The sequence below is a fragment of the Bemisia tabaci genome, chromosome 5, assembly GCF_918797505.1.
Source record: "Bemisia tabaci chromosome 5, PGI_BMITA_v3".
Lineage (NCBI taxonomy): Eukaryota > Metazoa > Arthropoda > Insecta > Hemiptera > Aleyrodidae > Bemisia > Bemisia tabaci.
In genome coordinates, this window is record NC_092797.1 from 52978989 (window position 1) to 53005081 (window position 26093).

The 26093-nt window shown below is 41.9% G+C and overlaps 1 protein-coding gene across 7 annotated transcripts in view; it reads right to left on the bottom strand.

The window, feature by feature from the left end:
• LOC109030907 (cyclic nucleotide-gated channel alpha-3) overlaps positions 1–26093 on the bottom strand; it is a 562958-nt gene that overhangs the window by 159003 nt on the left and 377862 nt on the right. For all 7 annotated transcript variants that reach the window (XM_072300917.1, XM_072300918.1, XM_072300919.1 and 4 more), the window contains 2 exons: positions 21495–21876; positions 5104–5745 (listed from right to left, as the gene is read on the bottom strand). In XM_072300917.1, the coding sequence (XP_072157018.1) occupies positions 5104–5745; positions 21495–21876 (1024 nt within the window). The remainder of the gene's footprint in view (positions 1–5103; positions 5746–21494; positions 21877–26093) is intronic.

Sequence of the window (26093 nt, forward strand, 5' to 3'; positions counted from 1 at the left end):
AAGGAAAATAGACATAAATTATCAGATAAATTCCGTTCTTATCACCAGAAATTTGGCCATGTCTGAATGCTCATACGATGTTTTCCCTTAGCATATGGGGAAAATAAAAAACATTATTTTCCGTAAAAATCGGAACTTCAATTTTTTCCGAGGTGAGTCCTTTCCGAAAAAAAACACTTGAATCAATCCACCTTGAACTTTCTGCTGATAAGATCCTCGAGGTCCGGCGTTGAATTACAGGACAAGCGCATCAGTGTACCGAGACGCGATCGTAAAGCGACACAGTCTAACCTCAAACTTGCCGTCGGATTAAAAGCACTTAACTGCGACGGTGAAGCGGTGTGCAGATAGGCGGTTGTTCGCGAGGCTGGCGAAAGGAGCCCGCTTCAATGCAAAGGAGCCTCTGAGCCTCGTTACGGGGCCGTTTGAAAAGCGGCTTAGCGAAACTGGAGAACGTCTTAAGATAAAGGTGAGACGGTGAGAAAGCGAGAGATAGACAAGATTAATTTTCTTTTTCCTCCATAAATCTTCCTTTAATCCCGTGGATCCTTTAATCTTTTCGAGTTTCGTAAAAAGGGGGTAATCTTGCAGTTAATTCATAAATGAATCGTCGGTCGTGTTATGCCAAATCGTGTTTTCCTTCGCCCACCCTTGAAGTGGGGTGAGATTTTTGCTCAAAGTCCCAATGAGTGTACCCGTGTGCTCCACTACTTATTCCCGTGCTCTCACGCCCAATTAACATTCAGCAGTCACCTTTCCCTTAATCAATTTTTTTTTTTATTTTGTTTATTACTTTGTACATTTAATTAAATTAATTTGGTTTATTTAAATCTGGTAGATAGGTACGAGATATATTCTTGTGGTAGTTACGTTTTACTGAAATAAAACTTCTTTTAAAGAAAAGTTGAGAATATTTTTGCTTGAATTTTACAGATACTTTAGACTAGATACCGGATAAAATGCACTCTAGGAAGACTTATTGGGCGTATTTTTACCAAACGGAACTAACTGCATTAAGACATGAGCCCTGAGACCCTTTAGAATATAAGCGTAACAGGGTTCGAGTCATAATGCATACATAGTTCTGTTTGGCAGGGATACGTCCAATTTTCACAGGGTTTTCTAGGAAATTTGGTTTGTCAGCCAAAAAGTTTTTGTTAATGTAACCGAAAGAAAATCAACCCGAAACGAACAAATGTTCGGAAATTTTCTGCAGAGTACTTAGGCTATCGACCAAAAGTCACTGGTTAGGCCCGCTTCTGTCTCCTCTTATTACGGATGTATCCTCCGATTGAATTTAATAGGCAGCCTGGTATCAGTTCAATTTTAATCGGAGATTAAGATTCTTAGTTCAGTTCCTAAATATCCCACCAGAACCGAGAATGTTGAAAGCGTTAAAAGTTTTGCTTCACAAGAAGTGAAATTCAACCAAAGGTGATAGAGCCGGGCATAAATGCAATATTGTTGCAACACGTTGCAACTTCGTCATAATATGTTGCAAAATTTACTGTAAAACGTACTACTAAAGCTCACCATTATGCGCATCTATATCTGAGGTAGGGTACCTTTTGAGGATCGACCGTAAATATGGCGTCGGTCGTTCCTCTTTAATCATCCCCCTTTATTTTCATTATTCGATCCCCTCGTCCCAAAGCCTCGTTAGTGAGAGAGGAGCCCTGTTAATTTCCCTTTTTTCCAGTTCCGGGAAAACGAGTTAAGAACATCACGGCTCTCGCAATACTGGAATACAAGCGCCGGGTGAACTTCAAAAGGACAAGAATAATTGCCCGCCGAGAATCTTTCGCCGATGAAAGCGAGGACCTCGAAAATGCATATTCAGATAATAATTGAGCTTCGTTAGTTGGGAGAGGAAAAAATCTACCGAGTCTGACTCCGGGTCCGGTTCATTTTCGAGCGGCTAGATATTTATTAGTCTCTTATTAAAATGAAGGCGCAGCTGGACAGAAACGGAGGGAGTTAGGATCAGAGCCAATATATAGATGGTCAAAATGCAAAACCACGTACCTCCATTGCTAGTTTTCAAAATTTACGCCTATATTTTATTTGTTTGGAGAGAAACAACAAAAATATATGGTTTGAAATTTTTATAGAATATCCTGCTAACAAAAAGAAAAGTCAATGAAATTTTCAAGACACTACGTTGCCTATTTTTCCAAAGAGAAAAGGAATTATGACAGAAGTCGCGCAATGTCGCAAACGGTAGTAAGAGGTTTCGCACTTAACCATCGATATTTAATAATCCATTTTTTAACTACAGAATTGTTAAGATGTCAAGCTCAAAAGAAGTGGTCGAACTGGCATGCGATACATCGCATCTTTTAGGTCAAAAACCTCGGCAGATTTTGGATTTATAGCAAAAAATAAGGACGATAGCCCCTGCGCACGAGCCTAAACAATCATTCTAAACCCAAAAATTGGCAAAATTCAGAGAAATGAATGCAGCATAGTGTTTGGGGGAAAAACCCCGCATTCGATTTAGCAATTGATTTTTGTATCCAATGCGAGGTTCTTATCCAAACACTGTTCTGCTTTCACTTCTCTGAATTTTGCCGATTTTTGGATTTAGAAAGATTTTTCAGGCTTATACTCAGGGACTATCGTCCCTTTTTTAGCTAAAAATTCAAAATCTGCCGAGATTTTTTACCTAATCGATGCTATATATCGCATGCCAGTTCGACCATGTCACTTGAGGCTGACGAATCACCTTAAACCAACAAGTTCATTTTTTTCCGTGCACTCCAATACTCAAAGTTTATTCTACAGGTGTACTACTTTTGTAAACTCCAGTTGTTAGAGGTTAAATAGCGGAACATTTTACTGTAACACCGACCCGACCGTAAGCCGCGCGTTATATATACCATTTGAAAAGTGGGCTAATAACGTCAGGATCGTTGCGGCCATGCGGAGATTTTGACTATCGAGATACATCTCGCCGCGATGGGTTAAAAGCTTTGTGGCATTTAAAGTTTTCGGATTCCGGGTCGGGAAATAAAAGCAGAGCGGTGAAATAAGATAGGGCTTCAACATGCGTAAAATGTGTTTTTTATTGGTCTAGGGAGGTCGGCCGAATATTTATACCGTTCCAATAAAGCGTCGAAAAACCTTATCGAAAGGGGAGCGCTCCGGAGAGGAGGGCAGAAGTCGCGATGCGGGGAATCTGCCTCAAGTTGGAACGCAGAATCCATTTGATTCAGCCGAGTTTCCTCCCTTCAAAACCAGCGCCGCCACCTTGTATTGGGAAATGAGTCTTATTTTCTTAACAGCTCTGCAGAATATTAAAATAACAACTTAATCTGGGGAGAGGCTACAGTGCACTGGAAAAAAAAACACATTGGATCTAGAGTCCAGACTCTTAAAAACATCGACAAGAAAAAATATTCTTGATTCAATAAGATTTAAGCTTAAATCAAGAACCAAGCCTCTTAATTTGAGCGGATTTCCTTTTGATTTAAGCTTAAATCTGATTGAATCAAGAGTCCTTTTTCTTGTCGATGTATTCAAGAGTCTAGACTCTAGATCCAATGTGTTTTTTTTCCAGGGTGAGAAAAAAAATCACCTGCAAAAAACTGGGGCATTCCTTAATTATTACAATCTCATTTTCAACCTGAAAAAACGAACAACTGGACCGCGTTAAACAGGAAGAAACCAAGCCAAAAACTGGAAAATACCGAGCGCCTTCAATTTAGGCGCATGCAACACGGACGTCCATCGAGTACGAATAGTTGTATGCATCGGTAGTTGAAGGCGCTTGTGTTTGTCACACCTATCGGCTTGTGGGCGGGCGTTTCTTTCTTGTAGTTTCAAAACTAGGTTAAATGGACCACGTTAAGCTAAATGGAACCAAGCCACATCAGCTATTGCCAAAAACGGGGTAGTTTAATTTTTTACAAGAAAACGGTTGTGTGGAATCCATTGAAAATTTTAAGGTATTTGCTTCATGCCATGTAGAAAATTCACTGAAATTTGCACAAAAATCCGGACAATCGTTTTGGTCTGAAAAAGTAAATTACCAAATTAATTTGGCAATCGCTGATGTGGCTTGGTTCCTTTCTGCTAAACGCGATCCAAGTACATATTTAAAATCGTTCCTACAACAAACTCTGGCGTTCTGCGACACCAAAACGCCACTTATGCCTATCCTCCCAAAGGTTATCAGGAAACTGACACCGAAACATCTCCTCGTCAACGCCCTGCCGCCACCTCTTTACAGGACGTCCCCGTCGCACGGGGGATCGAGTCAATAGAAGAGTTCGGACAAAATTTGGATACTTTAAAAGCTCATAACTCTGTTCATACGAAACCATTAGGTTTTAAAGGTGGTTCCATTGGTTTCCTCGTGCAATTTCCTGCTACAAGCATCCCTTGAAATTCAAAATGTGACGAAATAAACATCAACATTTTCACTTTTAGTCAGAAATTTCATGTCCGACCTCTCTAATTGACTCGATCCACTGTGCGTCGCCTCTTCTGGGGAGGGATCATCTTCTTTGGAAGGAGAGGAAGGATAGGAAGAATAGGAGGGAAGGAAGGAAAGAAAGAAAGAGTGAAAGAAGAGGCTGGTAACCATACCCCAGCCTAGGCATCGAGAGCCAATTCCAAGGTCACCGACCAAGGGTATAAAGGGCACCTCCACGGTGCCGGCAAATATCCACCGGGGCACACGTGCGGCCGGGTAAGATCAGTAGATACATACATATGAGTCGCTTTTACAGCGCTCTTTGGCGCTTCACGACGCCTAATCGCCACAAAGCTCAGTCTTCCCACGGGTCATCAGGGAGTTGACACTCCCTCATCTCAATCAACACTCCCTGTCGTCAACCTCTCACTGGGCGTCCCCTACGTCTCCTCCCAGGAGGAACCCAATCAAGCATCTTTTTTGGCAGCCTCTCTTCAGTCATCCTATTGACACGACCATACCAAACAAGTTGTTTGGTCATGACGTCGAACACGATGTCACTTTCGACTTCCATTATCTGACGCACTCTATCATTACGGACCCGATCTCTCCTAGAAAGATCAGTAGATTCTCGATGCAAATAAGAGCGGGAAAAAGTGGAGAAATGGGGATGTGAAGTATCCTACCTTGAAACTCCTTGCGGGCGGCACTGACGCTGGTGACGATGTTGGCGACGTGGCCGAGGACGGTGGCGAAGAGGAGGAGGCCGAAGAGGAGCTGGACGATGACGAAGATGTACTCGCCCTTGCTCCGCGGCCGGGGGAGGTCCCCGATGGTGGTCAAGGCGAGGGTGCACCAGTAGTAGCTCTGCAGGTACTGCTTCACCACGTCGGTCGTGTCGTTGTCCGAGTAGACCCAGTTGCGGCTCCCGAAGCCGTTGTTCTTGCAGATGATATGGTAGAGGCACCCGTTCCAGTGGAAGATGACCAGGAGGTAGTGGATGAGGCTCGCCGAGCGGAAGAGGTTCGGGTAGTTGGTGTGCCGCTCGGTCCGGTCCATGAAGGCCCAGAAGCGGTAGATCTTGACGAGCCGGAAGGAGCGCAAAACCGAGTTGAAGCCGATCGAGAGGTAGAGGAAGTCCAAAGGGAGGAGGCACAGGCAGTCGATGTAGAACGTCGTCGAGTTCATGTAGTGGGTGCGCAGCTTGGTCGAGTCCGTCTGCAGGACGCCGTCCTCCAGGTAGCCCGTCCGGAAGTGGAACAGGATGTCGATTATGTATAAAAAGTCCGCGGAGTAGTCCAGAACAAACCACACGAGGATTGAATCCCCTGCAACACACGCAAAAACAACACGACTGTAGGCAAACTCTAAGGAAAATGTGATTTTTTCTTGTTGTTTGATTCATTTATTACACGGAAAAAAAAGTGTCAGGGGTTATCCCCCAAAATTGTTCTACTACCCAAAGTTGGATGATATGGATATTTCCAATTAATTTTGGTAGCACCGCAACTCAAGTTGGGGTAGTACCACAACATTTGGGTTAGTAACCTAATTTATCAGGATACTACCACAATTAATTGGGATACTACCACAATTAATTGGGATACTGCCACAATTAATCATGGTATTACCACAATTAATTGGGAATGTCCATATCATCCAACAGTTGGGACGTAACCCCTACCTCTTTTTTTTCCGTGATGTAAGAAATACATAATAAAAACAGGAGTCATCGTCGTGTTGACATATCTCTCTGGTTCAAACCAGTAAATAAAGAAATTAATCCTAACATACATAAAATAAAGTCGTTATAGTGAAAAATGCGTACGCGAAAGAAATGAGATAAATACGAATAGTACACTAATTTTATAAACGGGGGTAAAATGCTAAAAGCTAGAAAGGTGAGTACGGAAAAAATGTGTTGCTGATCAAACGAATACATTGTTAAAAAAAATATATCCGGTATGTTTCAAATGTACATTTTACAATAGTGAGAAGCTAATTTAGCATTTTTTTTCAATGTAAAATCTGCATTGAAACATGTGGGACACTTTTTTTAACCACAAATTTTTTAAACCAGCATTTTCATTTTCACCGCGAACATGATGGAGAAGAAAAACACTGAGAGTCGATCCCCGATTCCCGTCTATGTTACCAGGGGTGTGAATTGGACGTATTTCTGCCGAACGGTACTATATGCATTATGATGTGAGCCCTGTTATGCATAGGTCGCAGGCGATCAGCAATCGCCGGCAAAGTGCAATCTATTTGTGTTGAATCAACACATTAAGAAATGTTAGAGTGAAAAAACGAGGTGGGAAGTAGTGGTTATTATGATTTAAATTCAAAGATACGTTATCTCTTTCTTCTTGAATGCATGGTACCAGTTAGCACACTCGCAAGTTCGTGAGATGTAATCAATAATATGCGTTGGGTTTGGTTTGGTTCAGCAACTAAACTAACTCCTTGGCAAAGCGGTGAGTATCGCTGGATTTGAAGGCGTTCCAAGCTGATGTCGTGCCTTGCATCTCTTCGCTAGAGAAACCTTTACTACATCGATGTTATTGCAATTGCAATTTGACGAATTGACAAGTACGGAGCTTGCAAATTGCCGGCGATTGCTGACTGCCTGCGACACATATATTCTTGTAGATCTCAGGGCTCGTGTCTCAATGCACAAAGTTCCGTTCAGCAGTAAATACGTTCAATTGCACTTCATTTTGCGACTAAATCGGTTTCTGTTGGACGGGCGTAAGAATAAAAAATCATGAGCCCTGGCTTTCGTTGATCATGCGAGACGCTAGAGCTTAAGAGTTTTTGGACTTTTAAGCCCGTCTAAGAGAAACCAATTCACGAGGTTCCGTGATCTCGCGGCCTCCAACTTTTGGTCTTCTGAAGGGACGGAGGGTGTCCGTCTCTAGCTGAACCAGTGGCGTGGCGCGAATTGCGATATATTGATTGTTATGCCATTTAAACCTATGGTAAAGAATCGATTATTAAGGTGTTCGCTGCGAACACCCTGTTTATCGATTCTTTCCCATTGGTTTAGATGGCTTAACGATCGATAGATCGCAATAAACGCCACTGAGCTGAACCGTTTAGCTACCAGGGAGGACGAGTATACCCCTTAGAGTTAATTTAACTGCCTCGAGATTGACTCAAAAATTTGCTTCAGAGTATATTTATTCTTTTAGGAGAAAAAGTAACCGAACGGAGTGAATTCTTGGCAACTTGGGGATGGATCGAGAGCGCTGCGCTCGAGTAATAAACATATCATCCGCGCTCCTGTCAACCCTTTGTTTCGGCCAGGAAACTATTACAGTGTTTCTTTCGACTTACGTCGTATACTTTTACGATTATGCCGTGCACTTGATTGTCGCATGAATAGGAACGAAGCCAGGACCGTGAATAAAAATCCCCAACTTCGGTCGACGCAAATTCGTCACAGCCACCTCTGACGGCAAAGCTCGGACGCCTCGGGCCTTGTTGCCGAGTGCTCTCACATTTAAAGCACCCCCGGGGCCGCACACTGGATCGAGTCACTGGGAGAGGTCGGACAAAATTTGGAAACTTTAAAAGCTTATGACTCCGTTTATACAAAATTTCGAGGTTCTAAAAGTGATTCCGTTGGTTTCCTCGAAAAATTTTCTTCTTAAAGCACCCCTTGTAATTTAAAATGTAACGAAATAAACATGAAATTTGCAGTTTTGGTCAAAAATGTATGTCCGACCTCTCTAATTGACTCGGTTCACTGTGGGCCGCCTCGTGGGCCGACGTTCCTGACGAGGTGCCTTCAAAAAATTGTAGAGGCAAGATCAAGACCGAAACGCTCATGTAGTTGTACCTATCCCTTTTATTTCTCCTTTGTAGCTCCGTGATTTGGGCCTCTAATTTTTGGCACTTTTGGTGTTAGTAAAAAGAAAGACATCTAAAGATCCATCACTAAGAATTTAAATATGCAATCGAGTGAGACAAAAGTATTAATACGGAGTTTAACGTTACTTTCTGGCCTATAAAGATGGTTGATAAGCAACTTTATGTAAAACTGATCAAATGAAATTCGCCTAATGATGACTGATGAATATCGCGGTGAGATTTTTGCTGGGCAAGTTTTCGATTGATGGCGTTGAGTTGTTTCCCATTTGAAAAAATAAATATAAAACAGAAAGCATACAACGTCGCAAATCGAGATGCGCACTCCTGCAGTTTCACGGTCGTCGATATGAATTGATGTTTTTTGTTTCGTGGGGCAAAATGAAACGCCTTCATTTGGCCGAGAACGCAATGCACGAGAATTATGTAAGAATAGTCGCCTATCGTACGAAATAAAGCCTGACCAACACATCCGACGAAAAATTTCGGAGAGTGACTCCAAAGTTGAGGAATCGGAAAATAACTTTTTAACGTGCGATTTGACACCAATGTCTGAATAGGTGCCAAAAACGGATCCTTTCAACTCTCTGTATCTGCATTATTCAAATTATTGCTACTTTCTTGTCTTTTGCACTCGCAATTATAAATTCGGACTTTCGCCCCAAGGAGTTGGGCATTCGGTACGTCCTCCCTTTGCAAGTCTTTCAGCCAACGAAATGTCAAATATTAAGGGCAAATTCCACTTTTTCTACGCAAAGATTGACTAACTCAGGGCCTTATTTGTGATCGTCCCTCAAAATATTTCTTTCCTCAGAAAACATTCCTCGGATTGGATTGAATATGTGAGGATTCAACGCCAACTCGGAAATTTAAAAATGCCATAATTTCATTTAAGATGCCCAATTTTCATGAAATCCATTGACGATAATGGCGCATCAATGTCAACTCGGGCCTTTTAAGTATCCCCAAGTGATTGTCCTTTGACACCAAAAAGCTTTTTCTGAAACCAATTCCTTCAGCTGCAACGGAATTTGTGAATCTTTTGCAAGATACAAAGCAACATGAATTTAGGGAATGATCTGATCATTGAAAGAAATCACGATATTTTATCACTAGTGCACGCTCGCTAATTCGAAATTCAAGGGACCAAGGATTTTTTTAGAATTAAAGGGTTTTTGAATTGGCAAGATTTCGAATTTCAACAAGTGGTATCAAAAAATTTCGTGTTAAAGAAATGTGTACATTAACTCTATAATTCGAAGTGGTGGTACCAAAAGCTCTATAATTCGAAATTTGAGGACACTTTTCGTCATTTTTTTCGTATGGAATAAAGAGGAGGAAAATTTATAAAAACTACATATCATCATTTGAAGATTAGAGGCGAGAACAAACTCCCACTTCCCGCTAGAGTGGGTTTTTATTAATGAAAGTTAAATTTTTTTACGTACAAATTACAAGGGTTTTTTTTTTAAATGAAGACAAACTGAAAATTCGAATTACGGAGCGTGCAAAAAATACAAAATATAAACGCAAATATATTGCGAGTTTTGTTAATTTAAACGTAGGTTTGCAAGTTTCACAAATCACATGATCAACTACCACAACGGAGGAATGACTTTTTCACGGAAGGACGATTGCGAGTCAATCTGGCTTGGCTATATTGACATCCTTTGTAAGGTAGGAGTCTAAAGGAACGTAATGAATCATTGTAGAAACGGTAAGGAATCGTTATGTTACCCAGTTGATGTAAATGCAGATAGATGAGCCATTTAGCATGTAGAAAGCCATGCTTTCAAGGGCTCACTTGCAAGGGAAGTTACGTCTCCAGTCGCAAAGCGACGACTTGTCGCAACGAAAGCAAAGTCGGTTAGCTCGACTGGAGATAAGCTGCGCGTTCCGTAATGAGAGATCACGTTTCCATTAATTTGAATAACATGTTATTAATGCTAATGTTTTGAGGAGATCGCACTTCCCAGTTAGCGGATTCCCCTTAATGCCTCACTTAAATTTTCATGTTATGAATGGCTCCATGTTATTTACCCACGAGTCCGATTCCTCGCTTAAATCAGAGCCGAGCTGCGTTTCAAAATGAATCATGAACTTTGATCTTTTCCGCCTACTTCTCCTGCAGCCGAATCTGCCCATGTAACTGGAATCGAATTTTCTTCAAAATTTGACTGATCTAAACGGATTGCATGATTCTATTTACACACCAGAATTCACTCTGTCTGCCAAAACACGGAAGTTAAAGTAGCTCCTCGGCACTTTGGAAAATACTTCGATTGTCGATTCATCAATAATTAATAACGCCTGGAGTTTAAGCCTTTTCTGAAGAAATTTCGAGCATCGAACTACGTTGAAGTAAATCGGGTATTTGTACTCAAAATTTGACCAAGGAATACTTTGAAATAACTCCGTACCGAGTGAATATCGGAACGTAATTTTAAAGGTAATTTAAAATATAATTTTTTTTCAAATTTTGTGTAGAAATACGTGACGTTTACTACAGCGCGAGGATGTTTGAAAATTCTTAAGACATATTCTAAAATATAGAAATGGTCAATTAATGGATCGACCAATAAGTCATTCATCAGAGTGCTGAAGAATCACCTTAAGAGAAAATAATACGTGCATGCACATCACTTCCGAAAAAACAGCTAGCAGTAACTGCACATATTTAGCCATAAGAGAGTGTGGAAGGTGATGCGTAATGTTGTCTTACGGAACATCAAATACTTATATCTCTAATATTGTGCACTGGAATGTGAATTTCCGACTCTGTATCACTTCATTACAAGTAGCACAGGTTGCAATTAATTACAATTACAGGACCAAATTATTGCAATTGAATAAGATTGTTATGTATTTGCCTATTCGCCTGTTGAAGGGGCTCCTCAAATTGACATTTGGTCAATAAAATTTAAATAAATTGCATTTTTGTGCATTGAAAATTGCCTACAATCCTCGCAAATGTAACATATTTCATTTTTCGTTTAAAATCGGCACTCGTTGAATGAATGAAGTAAAATAATTTGCAATTCGACGGTGAAAAAATTGTCATTTCAAAAGTACACTAAAAAAAAATACTTGTAGAATTTATCATTCTTTCATGCTTTATTTCACACAGCGTAAAGGAATGGTGAATTCTACTGATCTTTTTTTTCAGTGTATTTTAACATTTTCGTTGCACTGTGCTACTCGGAAAATAGAGTGAGCCTAAGAGCGATGCAAGTATTTGAGATTCTAACCGTTTTCCGAGTGATTTTTGAAAATTTTGAGCAAAACGGAAGATTTGTCAAGCAAAATTTTCCGGCTGGGCATGTTGGCTACTTCCAATTCCATTTTCTCGAAACCTCATTTTTGCACCCGCTCCTTCCTTAGGAAACGCGCCGGTTGAGCGAATAGAGAGCAACAACTTCATCGATTATTCAATGCAAGGTAACTGAGATCCAAACTCATCGTTTTGGCCCCGAATTGCGACTTTGATAATCCACTTTAAATCCTAATCGAGAACCCCAGGAACACTGACCAGTCTTGAGACGAAGGTTGATAGATCCAAAAGGAACCTAGTCACATTACCCATTGCAGAATTTCATCGGATAATTTATTTTTTTAAGGGACAACGGTCGCACATAATCTTTTGAAAATTCCAGAGGATTTTCTCTACGACGTGAGGGTAATTCCCTATAATTTCCGAAAGAATCCACACAGCTAATCTCTTGTAAAAAAAATAAGTCGTTCGATGCAATTTTGCAATGGTTGATGTGGCTTGGTTCCTTTCTGCTTAACGCGGGACGTTTATAATAGAGACTCACTCATGAATAAACATTGAAACTTTGGTCCGAATTCCATTATCTCTAATCTGCTTACATCGACGTTTCCACGGCTCAAAAGGGATAATGCAAATTCACCGTGCAGTAAGGAGGCGACGATTAATAGACGTGTTAAAATGAAGACTTAGAGAATCGGACAATTTAAAAATATTTTAGTTTTATCTACATGGATGTAGAGAATTTGCCTACACAAAAAGGGACCAGACAGTAAAAGTTAAATCGAGAGAGGATTCTGAGCTACTGCTTGCAAGGGTATACTGCCGTGCTAAGGAAGAACGCCGTATGAACATTTGAGAGTTGCAACATTTTCTTCGATAAAATGTGCATTTTCAACGAAAGTTATGAATATTTTTCTTTGAAATTTTCAGAAGCTTTAGGTAAAATTGTAAACATAATAATCTTTGGGAAGAAAATCTTGGGGAAAAATTGGGAGAAATATATTCGTAAGTTTACCAGGAAATTTGTGTTTTATCATAGGAAATTGGGCAACACCTGAAGGTTCTTATGGCGTTTTTCCTCAGCATGGCAGTATACGTGACATACGTTACATGCAAGACGCGATGCATAGTTCGTCGTTTCCCGCACGAAGGTTCCATTCTATTCCAGGGTTGCAAAATTAATTTAAATAATTCAATTTTTTACGATAGTGAACCTGCATAATTTTTGTCGAGAATTAGTCTGATTTTTGCATGAGATCAGAGGAAAAATTCAAGAAATTTACAGTCAGAAATTCTCAAAATTCTCATGGTAAAAATGCCGTTCGTGCGGAAAAATCTGGCAACATTGAAATGCAGTTACGTTCCCTCGTGAGAGAATCGACGATTTTTCAGGAAATTTAAAAAAGGAAAAGCACTCTTTCGGAACGAGCTTAATCAGGCGCTCCTTCTCTAAAAAATGATATTCGATTTCGTGGAAACCAGCGAGGTCAGATGAATTTCAAGCGGCGAAGCAACAGGATGAAAAAAAAATCGAGGGACTAATATAAAACTCCAGTGTATTGGACTCTTTTAAAAGGAGCGCTCTTTTTTGCCTCTCTCGAGGCAAAGCAAAGTGGGCTCCATTCACGGGGCCCCGTTTTAATCTTGGCCTTTGTACCACCAACGGATCGATTTATATTGCATTCTATTCTGCCTTTAATCTGATATACTGCCACTTACGTGAGTCGTGAGGGGTTGATATGAGGGCGCCTTCAAAAGGGGAAAATACTCGGCGAGTGTCACAAACTAGCCTGTCTTGAATGAGGAAAAAGGGCCTTTGAGGGAGCCTCGCCTCGGCCAGGGATGCGTCAAAGGATCTCTCCTCGAGGAGCCCAAGTGATCCCTTTTTTTGTCCGACTAATTTCCCGCTAGAGAGCTCATTCCGCAAATGGTCCGCACAGATAGGAGCCGTCTCCTTTCCCGGCTCATCCCACCGATTTTCCCTCAAGGTGCCTCTCTCAACCCTAATTCAGGATTTCAACTCCCCAAGTAGCACGCTTCAACGGAAAAGTTGAAATAAAATTGCGATATGTCCCAATGAAATTGCAATTTCCTTACCATGACATTGCAATATTTTCACATAGTTTGCTGAATAAATGCCGATTTTAAACAAAATCAGCAAAATGAACTCCACGTGTCGGAAAGATAGGCAATATGCAATAAACTGAAAATTGCAACTTATTTCAATAATAATGTAATAGACTTCAATAAGTCGTGCTCCTTTGATCAATAGATAGGCAACATACAAAACATTCCAATGACAGCGATATTTATACTGTGTAATTATTGCGATTTATTGCAATCCGTGTTACTAGGGTCGAAGTTATGCAAGGTGATCCGAAAGTCTCGTACCACCTCTAAAAACCTCAGAGTTTTTGTCCCTTTTAAAGTGGATCCCACGAAAATTTTGAAAATTTATAAACAAAGAATAAAAAAAGATAGTGGAGCAATCCTACTGGTAGAAATGGCTGGTTTTTATAGACTAAAGGGAAAAAATGATGGACAAACTACAAGGTCTTTCGTAGGTTGCGGTTAGTCTATCTATTACGTACCCAATTTATCTATTATAACCACCCGCTCCTACCGATAGGATCGCTCCATTTTTCCATCTCCTTCTTTGTCTATCGAAACCGGATTTGTCTTTTTGGATTTGCCTTCGTCCCCGCACAAAGAGTAAAATTAGCCATTTTTGTAATTTTGAGGATTGGAAAGCCTTTCCTTATACCTTACAACGTCATTACAGCGCTCCCATGCGACATTGGAAGTTATTAAAAACATCACTTCGCGTATTTTATTATTCCTTGTGCGCTGGTTACACGCTCAAATTTCCATCAATTTCCGATCAAATGGTGACTGGTGCGCATCATCTACCATTAAATTTCTCCGGCCTGCAAAAATTTGATGGTAGATGGTGGAGCTGTGGGGCTCATCCTTCATCTGATTTCCACACAACCGTGCTTATTTCAATCGACACGCTGTTTTAATTAATTTTACTCATCCATCTAGATAACTATCGACCGCCATCTTGGTCATCATTTTGATCGGAATTTGACGGGAATTTGATCGTGTAACCAGGCCAATAGAACGCGGCGAGGTCGCTGACCAAGTCGAACTCGCCAAGAGTGTCGGTTAGGCGGCATTGCTCCTTAGCCATCGTTATGTAAAAACGATAATAATATACGGTGGTGAACTTAAATGTACTTCCAATATTTTGGAAATAATTCAAAGCTCGCGGAATTTCACGCGCCAAGTTTGGCAACGCGGGAGGAGAGTGAGCCGGCGTGACGCGATCTGTTGAATGGCGGAATTACGACGCGGCATTTAACAACTTGTTTATGAAATACTTTCCGATTAATTATTTGAGATAATACTCGAGGCGGATCGGAATTCAACTGCGCGTGGTTTAACTTCCGCGCTCAACTTTTGGAAAAGTTGGCGTTGCAGTTTTCCGGGAGCACGTCTGGCTCCGTTTTGATTTACAGGATCCGCGCCGCGCGCCGCTCCGCCTTGGACAGGGACGTCGCGACGCGATGCCCGCCGATTTTCGCCGCAGTGGAACGTGCGCTGCGTGGCGCGAATTTTATTATCACCTCCCCGTGTTTCGTGGTTCCCTACGGCTACAACCGCCAACAAATTCATGGTCACACACAGAGACGAATGTTTCCATTCCATGAATGCCCTTCCTGTCTTATTTGACTCCGCGCTTAAAACGCCTTCAAATAGCGGTGATACTGCGGCACACTCCTGAGTTCGAATAGTTGCATCTCGCGCCTTGCTCGCAATGCAACGTTTCCTTGCAATATTTCCATTCTATAAATGCGCTTCCTGTCTTATTTGACTCCGCGCTTAAAACGCCTTCAATTAGCAATGATACTACGGCATACTCCTGAGTTCGAATAGTTGCATCTCGCGCCTTGACAGATGCAACGCAATTCTCCTCAGAGTCGTATTTTGAGGGTCGTAACCATAGTCGTTCTTCACATATGTAGCTTCTTCCCTTAGGAGACCTTCATTGGTTTACAATGTGGTTAACGAAAGTTCAAGAAGATACATAACAAAGCATCATAAAAAAGGACAATTGAGGGGCTTGAAGGACAAGGCAAAGAAGTGCATTTTATTGCTATTTTGGGAAATACATGTTTGAAGTTTCGGAATTACACAGATCCTAATGGCGGGACGAAAGTTCAAACTGACTTTTTGATGCTCAAAATTTGTGATTTGGGGAAGAATTGTTCATAAAATATGCGCGTTCGGACTAGTTTTACTTGAGACCATTAATATCTAAATTATTTTAAAAATTACACTTATGTGCTGTGTCCTTCAACTCAACTGCACCCTCTCTCGCCTCTGGTTGTTAGCCCATATCTCTTCACACATCGTAACGAGCAATTTAGGATCAAGCGCATCCTTGGTACGTTATTACCTTGGTTGTTAGCCCATATCCCTAATACGCTCGGGCATGGATCAACCACTTCCTCGGTGCCCTGCTTCGCGCGCAGCAGGGCTGTTCACACCTTGGATGTTAGGCCATATCCATTGCAGCCTTGGATCAAGCGGAACCTTGGTACGTTATTACCTTGGTTGTTAGCCCATATCCCTGGCTTACGGAAGAGATCAAGCGGAACCTTAGGAACATGAGGGGAACGATGATCTTCAGAGGACCACTGATAGTAGTTAGGCCATATCCTTGAACCGCGAGGTGCAAGGATCAACCGGTACACAGTGGTCTGAAAATCCCGATCTATGACCGACTTTCGCGATTCGTCAATGACCAATTGCAGGGGTGACCGATCGAAGCCTGGCAATCCTGTTCTGGTCAACCTCCGGTATCTGCCGATGCTTGCGCATTAAGTCTAAAGCCGTCATCCCCCCCCCCCCCCCCGGGACACTTTAGACCAGGCAAAGTCGGAACCGGAGGGTCGGACGCCTCTCAAACGGGCTGGTGGTTGGGGCGATGTTGCAGATTGAAGTAGGTTTTGATGCAGGACGAGCCGAATACCTCACGAGAGTCCCGGGGTCTCGTGGCTCAAGGTATTCTGTTTGACCTGGGCCGAACAAGCCGGACAAAGTTTCAGCAATCTCTATCTCTGTAGAGAGTATCCAGCTGCGAGTTTGTTGTCTCACTGCTGGATCGCACGGTGGTAGAGGAGTTCCCTGCATTCGGTCATTGGCGAATTGTTCACTGTTGTGAGTGAGGGTGCGCCCAGAACGCCGACCCAACTCTTCATGGCATGAGATCTTAAAGAGGTCACTGGTTATCCTTACTAAATCTCACTCGACTAAACCTCTGATCTCGTAGGAACTAAGTAGATCCGTTGTGCTTCGTTTGCGCGGGAGTCCGTGTGAAAAAAGCAGAACGGAGAAGAGATTTTAAGGAGGAAACTGGTCGGTCCGGACCGGCTATACGGATCCGATCTCGAGTGAAACAAAGGCATGAGCCCCATGCCTTTGTCTTTTACAATTTCTTCTCAATTTCTTCAAAATTTCTTTCTTCCTTTTGACATTTTCGACTTACGGCCCTCCAAAGCCCCAAAATTTTTGGGGGATCGTGGCCCCCAAAATTTTGGAGCAACAGGGGTCATGTGGCACATTAATAAAAAGGTATTGACCTCTCCTCTCAGGAGATTTTTAGATTTTGAAATTTGGATGATTTGGCCGCTTACAGCGTCGAATTGAAAATTGCCCCAAAAATGCCCCATAACTCCAAAAAATGGGGGTTTAGGTAAAAAATGCAAAGAACAAAATTTTCTTATTTTTAACCGTAGATTCCGAATCCAAAGTCAAAACATACCCTTCCTATTTGAAAATTGCGAGAAACGGGGGGCTCCCCCCCAAAACCCCCCAAGGGGCCATTTGGGGGGCTGAAAATATTTTCATTCGATTTTGTGGGGTCGATTTGCCCCATGAAAGTTTTGTCCCGAAGCCAATTCTCCGCCGTTTTCGAGAAAAAGATAGTGGACGGGTGGTCTGGATCACCCTGTACGTACCTTCCGATTTCTTGTGCAAAAATTGGTTTTAACGAATGAGCCAGAAATTGTAGTTCCTCATTGCAAAATGAAGTCCATTCGATTTACCTAAAGACACACCCACTGTATTAAAGGATTCTCTGTATAGTTTGAGAAATCAAAAGATTCTTTAGATTTAAGTATACGTCAACAGCGTTTGGCAGAGGAACAAGTCACATCATCTACCGCCAAATTCAATTATGCAATTTAATTTTTTACAAAAGAACGTTCGTACGGATTCTTTTGAAAATTTTGAGGCATTCGCCTCTCACTAGGTAGAAAATTCACTGAAGTTCGCACCAAAATCCACATTACCGTTTTCATGTAAAAAATAAAAGAGACTAATTAAAATCGGGCAATAGCTGGTGTACCTTGGTCCCTTTCTGCTTATAACAATCCACTTTATCACTTTCTGGCACAATCCATTTCTAAAAATGGCCAATTTGCCCGATACATATCGGAATAACCACTTATTGCAACCCAATATACTGTCGTTCGAGTATTTATGGAAATGGAGGCACCAAGTTTAGGCACTCGGTCTTCGCCGAGACCTTCCGCTCTCCGTCAAAACTCGCGGAACTTTCAAGAGGTTCTGATTTACAGCGAAGCCATTAAAAGTTGACGACTCTAGAGCAGCCATTTTCCGATCGCGGACCGGTAAAAATGAAAATACGTGCTCTCATTACCCCACATTTTTCCGTTACAGGAGCTTCCGAAAATTCGTCGGGGAGGGACGCAGCTCGGAAGCGTGCTTTTAATTTTGAGCTGAGTGGCGTGAAAAGTTCGAGCGAGTGACGCGATAACGACTACGAAGATTTTACATTTACGAAAGCGGGTCGGATGCGGTTGGAAGGGGTCGAGGAGTTGCATTCGAAAGACGGTTTCCTCGGAACTTGCTTGATTCTCAAAGATAACTTGCGAAATTAAAAAGTAGTCGTCACGGGATTCCTTGTAAGGAAAAAGCGACAGAAAGCCAATTTGCTTTACCATTTCGGCGGTGAAACTGTGGAAATGCGTAACTCGCTTTCCGGCGTTGCGGGTTTCCCGTCATATTTTCTTGTCTACACGAAGGAAAAAACTTCGTGCGTGGGACCCGAAGTTTAGGTCGTATGGATCTCTGAAGTTTTCGGATTGAGCATCCGAACACTTAAGGTCCAGCAGCTGAGGTTTGGATCACACATCTGAAACTCCAGTTCTTACATCTGAAGTACTTCGGTTTTCACATCCGAAGTACTTCGGTTCTCACATCTGAAGTGCTTCAGACGTAAGAACTGAAGTTTCAGATGTGTGATCCGAACCTCGACAGCTAGACCTAAAGTGTTCAGATGCTCAATCTGAAATCTTCAGAGATCCATATGACCTAAACTTCGGGTCCCACGCAAGAGGTTTTTTTCTCCGTGTACATGGAAAACTACATTTTTTGAACCAAGTTCTCTGACCTTGAGTTCTCGCATGATTAGTATTCTTTGAAGTGACACTTTTACGCGATTGTACCGAAATTTTTCTTTCAAAGGCTTCCTTTCATAATTTATTTTTTCTTCGGAAAACTATAGTCAAAGTGATCTCTTAAACATTTTCTTGATTATTTTTCTCTGCGAGTGAATATTCTACGTAAATTTCAAGGTATGAAGTTCGTTCGTTCCGCTTTGAAAAAATACTAAAGGAACAAAATTTTGAGACATGCACCGCAATGAAGATCCGTGGTTTCGCACTTTGGCCATTGGTATGAAGAATAAATTCTAGCTGGAACGCAATTCAGCTATGCATTCACGACTGCAAAAATGTGAACGGAAATCGAAAAGGTCTGCGTGCATGAAGGCTATTTCAAGTGTAATCTTCCGTCACATTCTTACGGCGCAATGATACAACTATTTGAACTCTTCGGAATGCGTGAGGTATCACGCCGCATTTGAAGGCGTTTTCAAAACAGCCAAGTTCCGATACCCGGATTTTCGTATTGCATAGTTCATATTTTTTTGTTTTCATTTCTAACCACTTGTTTCTTCTTAATCCTCGTATAAAAACCACCCATTTGCTAAATACAATTCTAGCTGAAGCGCACTTAAGCTATGCATTGATGACTGCAAAAATGTGAACGAAAATCGAAAAGGTCAGCGTGCATGACGGCTATTTCAAGTGTAATCTTCCGTCACATTCTTACGGCGCAATGATACAACTATTGGAACTCTCCGGAATGCGTGAGGTATCACGCCGCATTTGAAGGCGTTTACAAAACAGCCAAGTTCTGATACCCGGATTATCGTTTTGCATAGTTCATATTATTTTGATATATTCCGTACCATTTGTTTATTTTTAATCCTCGTATAAAAACCACCCATTTGCTGAATACAATTGAGGAGCTTTCCGGAAAAAGGGCACATACCGAAAAAACGAGTTGTGAGTAAAGCGCATCTGAAGTTTTCATTCCTACTTTCTGGGCACTGATGATGACATACATCGGAACTGGGGCACTCATATCAACGTTCATACACCCTACGAGTAGAATGAATAACGACCATTGGTAAAACTTGCACTTCTCTCAGTGTTGTGGGAGGAATTTTTTAAAATTTTCCGTTATGTGCCCTTTTTCCGGAAATGGACCGGCGGTTATAGGTTTTGGCTTTCAAAGCTAAATTTTCAAGACTTTAACGAGTTTCTAAACGAAAATAAATCATAATTTCGATCGCGAACGTGCTAGTGGATCATTTTCGATCATCGTCAATAAAAAAGACAGCAAAACACGCGAAAAAATCGAAAAATTAAAACCCACAAGCGCACATTAAAAATTGAATTATTAATAATTACAGAATTTCACGTGTCACCGGTAAAACGCGTAGACAATCACTGCAACCCGATTATATTGCATTGATTAGTAGAATCAGTGCGATGCATCTGTAATGAGGGATCCTTACTTATATCAGTACCCATCACCTGCCTGCCTGCGCCCTGCGCGCTATCTCCTCAACGTCACGTCGCGCGACCGTACCCAGGGGCGAAAAGATGAAACTTGGTCTCTTAGCTCCAAAAATTGATCAATTAAGCTGAAACTCGGGACATTGGTACATTAGGATGCGAGGAATCCGTTCCTGCCATTTCCGGAAAAAGAACACATACGCGTATGTGCCCCTTTTCCGGAATGCTCCTCAATCATCAAGGAAATCACGTGTTTCGTGCTTCCTGGAAACTTGAATTTTGGCGGTTACGCCGTTCTTCAAATTGACGTATTTCCATCAAACAGAACTAAGTGCAGGTGAGAAACATGGGGTGTGCTCTAGAAAGCTACATAAGAAACAATGTAAAAGTGGGCGTGATTCCTTTTGAAGAATTGGAAAAGTGGGGTTTGAAATTGAGCAAAGAGAACTATGTGCCAACTGAATGCGGGATTCATGAGCCGCGGGCACGGCACGAGAGCGTCGTGAACAGGGCTCATGAGTTAATGACCAACTAGGCGAGCTGCACAACGGCATCCATCTCCGTTGAGGTCACTGGCGCTTTATTATTCTCATTCACTCTTACGGACAGAGAGCTGACGAGCACATCCCATATTTCTCACCTGCACATAAATGAATCAGCGAGACAGAAAACGCACCAACTCGAAAAAATGAAAATTATTAAGACGCACACAAAACTGCATATTAGGTGAATAAGTTAGTCTAAGAAAAAGATTTTTGCTGCTTAAAAGCAAGTATTTAAGGAAACTTTAAATGTCCAAGTTGGCACAGATACGGTAACTTCGGTGAACTCAATGAAAATTGTCTGTCCTCAGGGAGAAGAGAGCATTTTCGGGGTACCGAGTTGGTGTGTTTTCGTTCTCACTGATTCAAATCTATTTGATAGAAATACGTGGAATAACTTATGGGAATAAAGATAGGAATTTGGCGGTACTCACGGTTAATTTCCTGGAAGGCAAATCGGTAAATAATAACCCAAAAATTGTATAAAAAAGCTAAGGAAACGATCATGGACCAGTAGTAGCAGAGCCGTCCGGCGGGATCGAAGACGAAGGACCACTTGGCCTGGGAAGACTTGGAGCCGTGATAGGAGTGTTGGTGGTTGGGGGCGGGGGGGCCGGCGCCCTGGGGGCCCCCGCCGCCGGCCGGCCCGGCGCTCCCGTTGAGGGCCTTCCCCTCGGCGAAGCTCCCGGGCAGCTTGAGCCGGTTCCGGATCTCCTTCCGCCGCACCTTCGACCGCGACAGGTCCAGCTCCGACGCCGCCGACGTCCGGTTTATGTACGCCGCCGCCAGCGAGTCCCGCGACGTCGCCAGGTACCGCTGCAACACACAACAAACACATCCTCAAAAACATGAAACGCATCCTCAAAAACATGAAACACATCCTCAAAAACATGAAACGCATCCTCAAAAACATGAAACACATCCACAGCGCAGGCCCGCCACATCCCATCTCGGGCCCTGGTACCAGTTTTCTGGCCCGGGCCCCTAGCACAGGGGGGGGGGGGGGTCCGAGGGGCCTCCCCCGGGAAATTTTTGAAAATTTAAATCTATTTGGACGCATTTTGAAGCTCTTATGATGGAGATTTTCCATCAATTTCTGCAGAATAATTACGCCTCTTTTTACTTTCAGCACCAAATACTATCGAATTGTTTCATTAAAAACATCTATAAATTTTTTGAGGGGGGCAGATGATACTTTTCAATTCTAGGGGGAGCCGGGCCCCCCTGGACTCCCCTTTTGTACGTCTATGGCAAGGGAGTTGAGCCATTGAAGTCGAGGATGCCCAGACAGGAGCCTCTGACAACGGAAGAAAATGAAACGCAGTTACTAAAAATATCATTCTACATATACTCAAAATCTTGAAAATAGATAGAAATCTCTAAAAAAGTAAGAAAAATTGTATAGTGCCCAAGCGTGTTTTTGAAACTTTATTCACCTTTTGCGGAATTTTTAGGGTAATTTTTTCACTTTTCCCTACGAGACAAGGGTTACACATGAATTCGTAGTGGTTTGTCACTTGCGTCACGGGCCCCTCCAGGGCCCGGGCCCCGGTACCAAGGACCCAGTATCCCCCCCCCCCCCTTGTGGCGGGCCTGGCACAGCTCTCATTCACACATTTCGTCGTCTCCTGGACGGAAGAACGTAATTCCATTTCAATGTTGCTAATTTTCCCTCGCAAATTGCCTATTAATCGAGGGAATCTTGGGCATTTCTGACTGAAAATTTCCCTGATTTTTCTCTAGATTCCAAGCAAAAAACAGACAAATTTTGGATAAAAATTGCTTACGTACATTTTTGTAGAATAAATTAATTGTTTGAGTCAATTTGGCAACCTTGGAAATGGAGTTACGTTCCTTCGTGCGGAAGACGACGATTTCAAGTAGAGCCTCTTTTTAGAGAGAGAGTTAAGACGACACGGCTAATGGGTGTCACAAATTGGACGTTTTTTGTAATTTTTGATCAACCCATTCTCGAATTCCTATCTCCGTTCCCTCTCTCATTCCATTTGTTCCCCGCCGTACTCCCAATGTCCCGGTCCATTCCAGTTTATAATCTTAGCAATTGGTGAAACTGTGATCTTTAATCCCGTTTGTGACTCTGTGAAGGCCTAAAGTACGGGAACCAATCAGAAATGGATTCACATTGTATTTTCTCTCAGTATAAAGGAACTCTAATTTTAAGGACTTGTTTCTGAAAGTGAGCCCCTGCATTCATCATACTGCCGTGCTACGGAAGAACGCCGTACGAGCATTCGAGAGTTGCCAAATTTCCCGCGAGAAAAGATGTATTTTTGACGACATTCACCCACGTTTTTCTTTGAAATATTCGGATATTTTAGATTAGATTGCGTGCGCAATTGTCTGAAAATTTTGGGGGAAAATATTCACAATTTTGCTGGTAAATTTGGTTTTTATCAAAGGAAATTTGCCATATATGGCGTTTTTCCTTAGCACGGCAGACTAGTGTTTGGGCTCTCATTTGAAAATGGACTTGCTTCCTGTTGGAGAACTCAAAAAGCACGTCCTCGACTTTGAGCGCCTACAAATCTCGTTGATACTATCCGCATTGCCAGGCAGTTACTTTAGTTGCCGATCCAAATTAAACCCAACTAAAGTCACTAATTTCATTGCACGCACTCGAAAGTGTGCTAGCTGGTACCATTCAATGATTCATTAGACCATGTGTTTTTAATTTAATATTCTGATTGTATCACGAGAGTAGATTACGTGGTGATTCATTGCGTATTTTAGGAGCCAAAATCCGTGACAAGCCCGCTTTTAGAAGGTCCGAAGACTCGTCGGAATTTTAAACGCACCGGAATGGCGGGAAAAGGATGTAAAAGAAGTACTGCGGCACTCAAATCGCTTTATCATCTGATTTTCCGCACTGATGTTTGTCAAAATATAACGCAATTCAATGCGGAACTGTTGTTTGTAATTACAGATACTCAAAAGGGTCAAGGAGGACCTTTAGTTACGACGGTTTGAAGTTCGCAGTTGTAAAACTTAGTTGCGGGGAAAAGCTCCTTTAAACTTTCCAAGCGAATATGTAGGTATACAACACATCGGTACATCGCGATTCCAAGACGTCAGGATGAGTTTCGAGTTACCAATTTGCAGTTGAAATATTGGCACAGGTTTCCGAGTGAGAGGTTCAAGGCAGAGAATCCAGGCTGGAAGGGGGTAAGGGGAGGGCGGGGGTGGTGATCGGGGAGGAAGAATGGGGGGGAGGGGCAGGAGTGACGACAAAATCATGCCGCTCGTGAATAAGCTTTCTGATGGATGGGAAAAATACGGATGAATTGTGATGTGCCGAGGCTGAGATGGATTCGGATTTCGGAATAACGGGTTTCCTCCGCGATAACGCCCAGGAACGGATTGCGGTTGACCGGGAAAATGCGTCGTTGCCAAACGCCTAGGGAAAAAACTTTATTTTTGCAGTGAGAAAATATTGCATCTGGTCCGAGCCCATTAAATGTTTACTCTTTCCTCTTGAGGGCACGAAAGTTTAACCCAACCTGCAGAGCCAAAATTTATATCTATTAATATGCAGATATTGATTGTGCAAGATGGACTGATAACGCATCGAGTCGTATCAAACTCCATAATACAAAATCAGAAGAGGAATAACGCATAACGCCTGAGACGCAAGGACCTCGAGAGGTTCGACCGCTAAGCGTGCAGGTTTTGAAAAAATAAGTTGGGAGCCATTTTGAATTCAACGAGTCGTCAATTTTCTCCTGTCAAGAATTTTCAGTCCGAGAAAACTATTTTGATCATGTGGATAGTCGTAAATCTATGTCTCCATCACTGAGGCTTGTGAATGCTCTTTGTTCACGCTTGACGTGAGTTGATCCGTTTGTTAACACGATCCAAGTAATGTTTTTCTATTTAAATGTGCATTCATAATACTTTCGTTAGAAAAAAACAAAGTATACAAGACCGTTGCAGAAAAAGAAAAAGAGGAGAAAGCGTACTTCTCAACTAGCTTTTACATCGGAAAAAATTGAGGCTTGGACAATATCCAGGAGAAAAGCAAAATAAGATACAAATATACGAAATCTCTTTTATGCAGATTTTATGTTAAAAACATTTTAGGTAAAGAAATTCAGTATTGAGATTCGTAACCGATTAAAATAGTAAACATAGATTAGTCACATGGTATCAACTTCTTATGAATTAAGTCAAAGCTAGTTCAGCGTTAGTGAGTCAAAGTTTGAATATTTAAATGATAGCAGGTTTTAAAAACTTTCACAAAATTATGAGCACCTCTATACGAGGTTCTCGATTCTCACCATCCATTAGAGATAATTTGTAACAGTCCAATAGATAACAGGAGAGAAATTCGTTCGTTCATTCATTTACAAATACATACGCAGTCGAAAAGGCGGAATTCTTGGTTACTTGAACGCTTCAACAAAGAATCCGTTGTATTAAAATAAAAATGACGAAGAGCGCGAAAAGCACTTTCGCAAAACCCGCCCTAATCACATTTTGTTAAAAATGACTTAGTGCCGGCGATGGATTCCCCGCGGTTACACGCAGCTGGGAACATACGTGTTGAGTGCAAAACGAGTCAAATCCCCACTAAATATAGACATGAAAATGCGTAAAACTAATGACACTACGGGCTTGTTTTTTATACCTCTTAAATTGGAGGAGAGTAGATAAAGCAGGTTTTGCAAAAAAAAAACTCTTCACATTTATCTATAGGTTTTATCGACGTTTTATTCATCGAAAAATTTTCCACTAAAAATTTGATATTTTTCCAAGAGAATTGTCTCCAATCCAAAGAAACGTTTCTTCACCGGATGACATTTTTTTGTACTTAAATGTTTAAAAATGTATTCCTTATATGCCCATCCAGGTAAAATTGACCCAAGGTTTCCTAAAAACGTGACCCGCAGGTTGCATGGGGCCGGTACATACGGGCTGCAGATGTAGGTCTACAAATGCATCCTTAAAAAAATCAAACGTCTAGTTGGAAAAAAAGAAGAACAAATCTAGGGCCGGCACAGCCGAAGAACGAATAG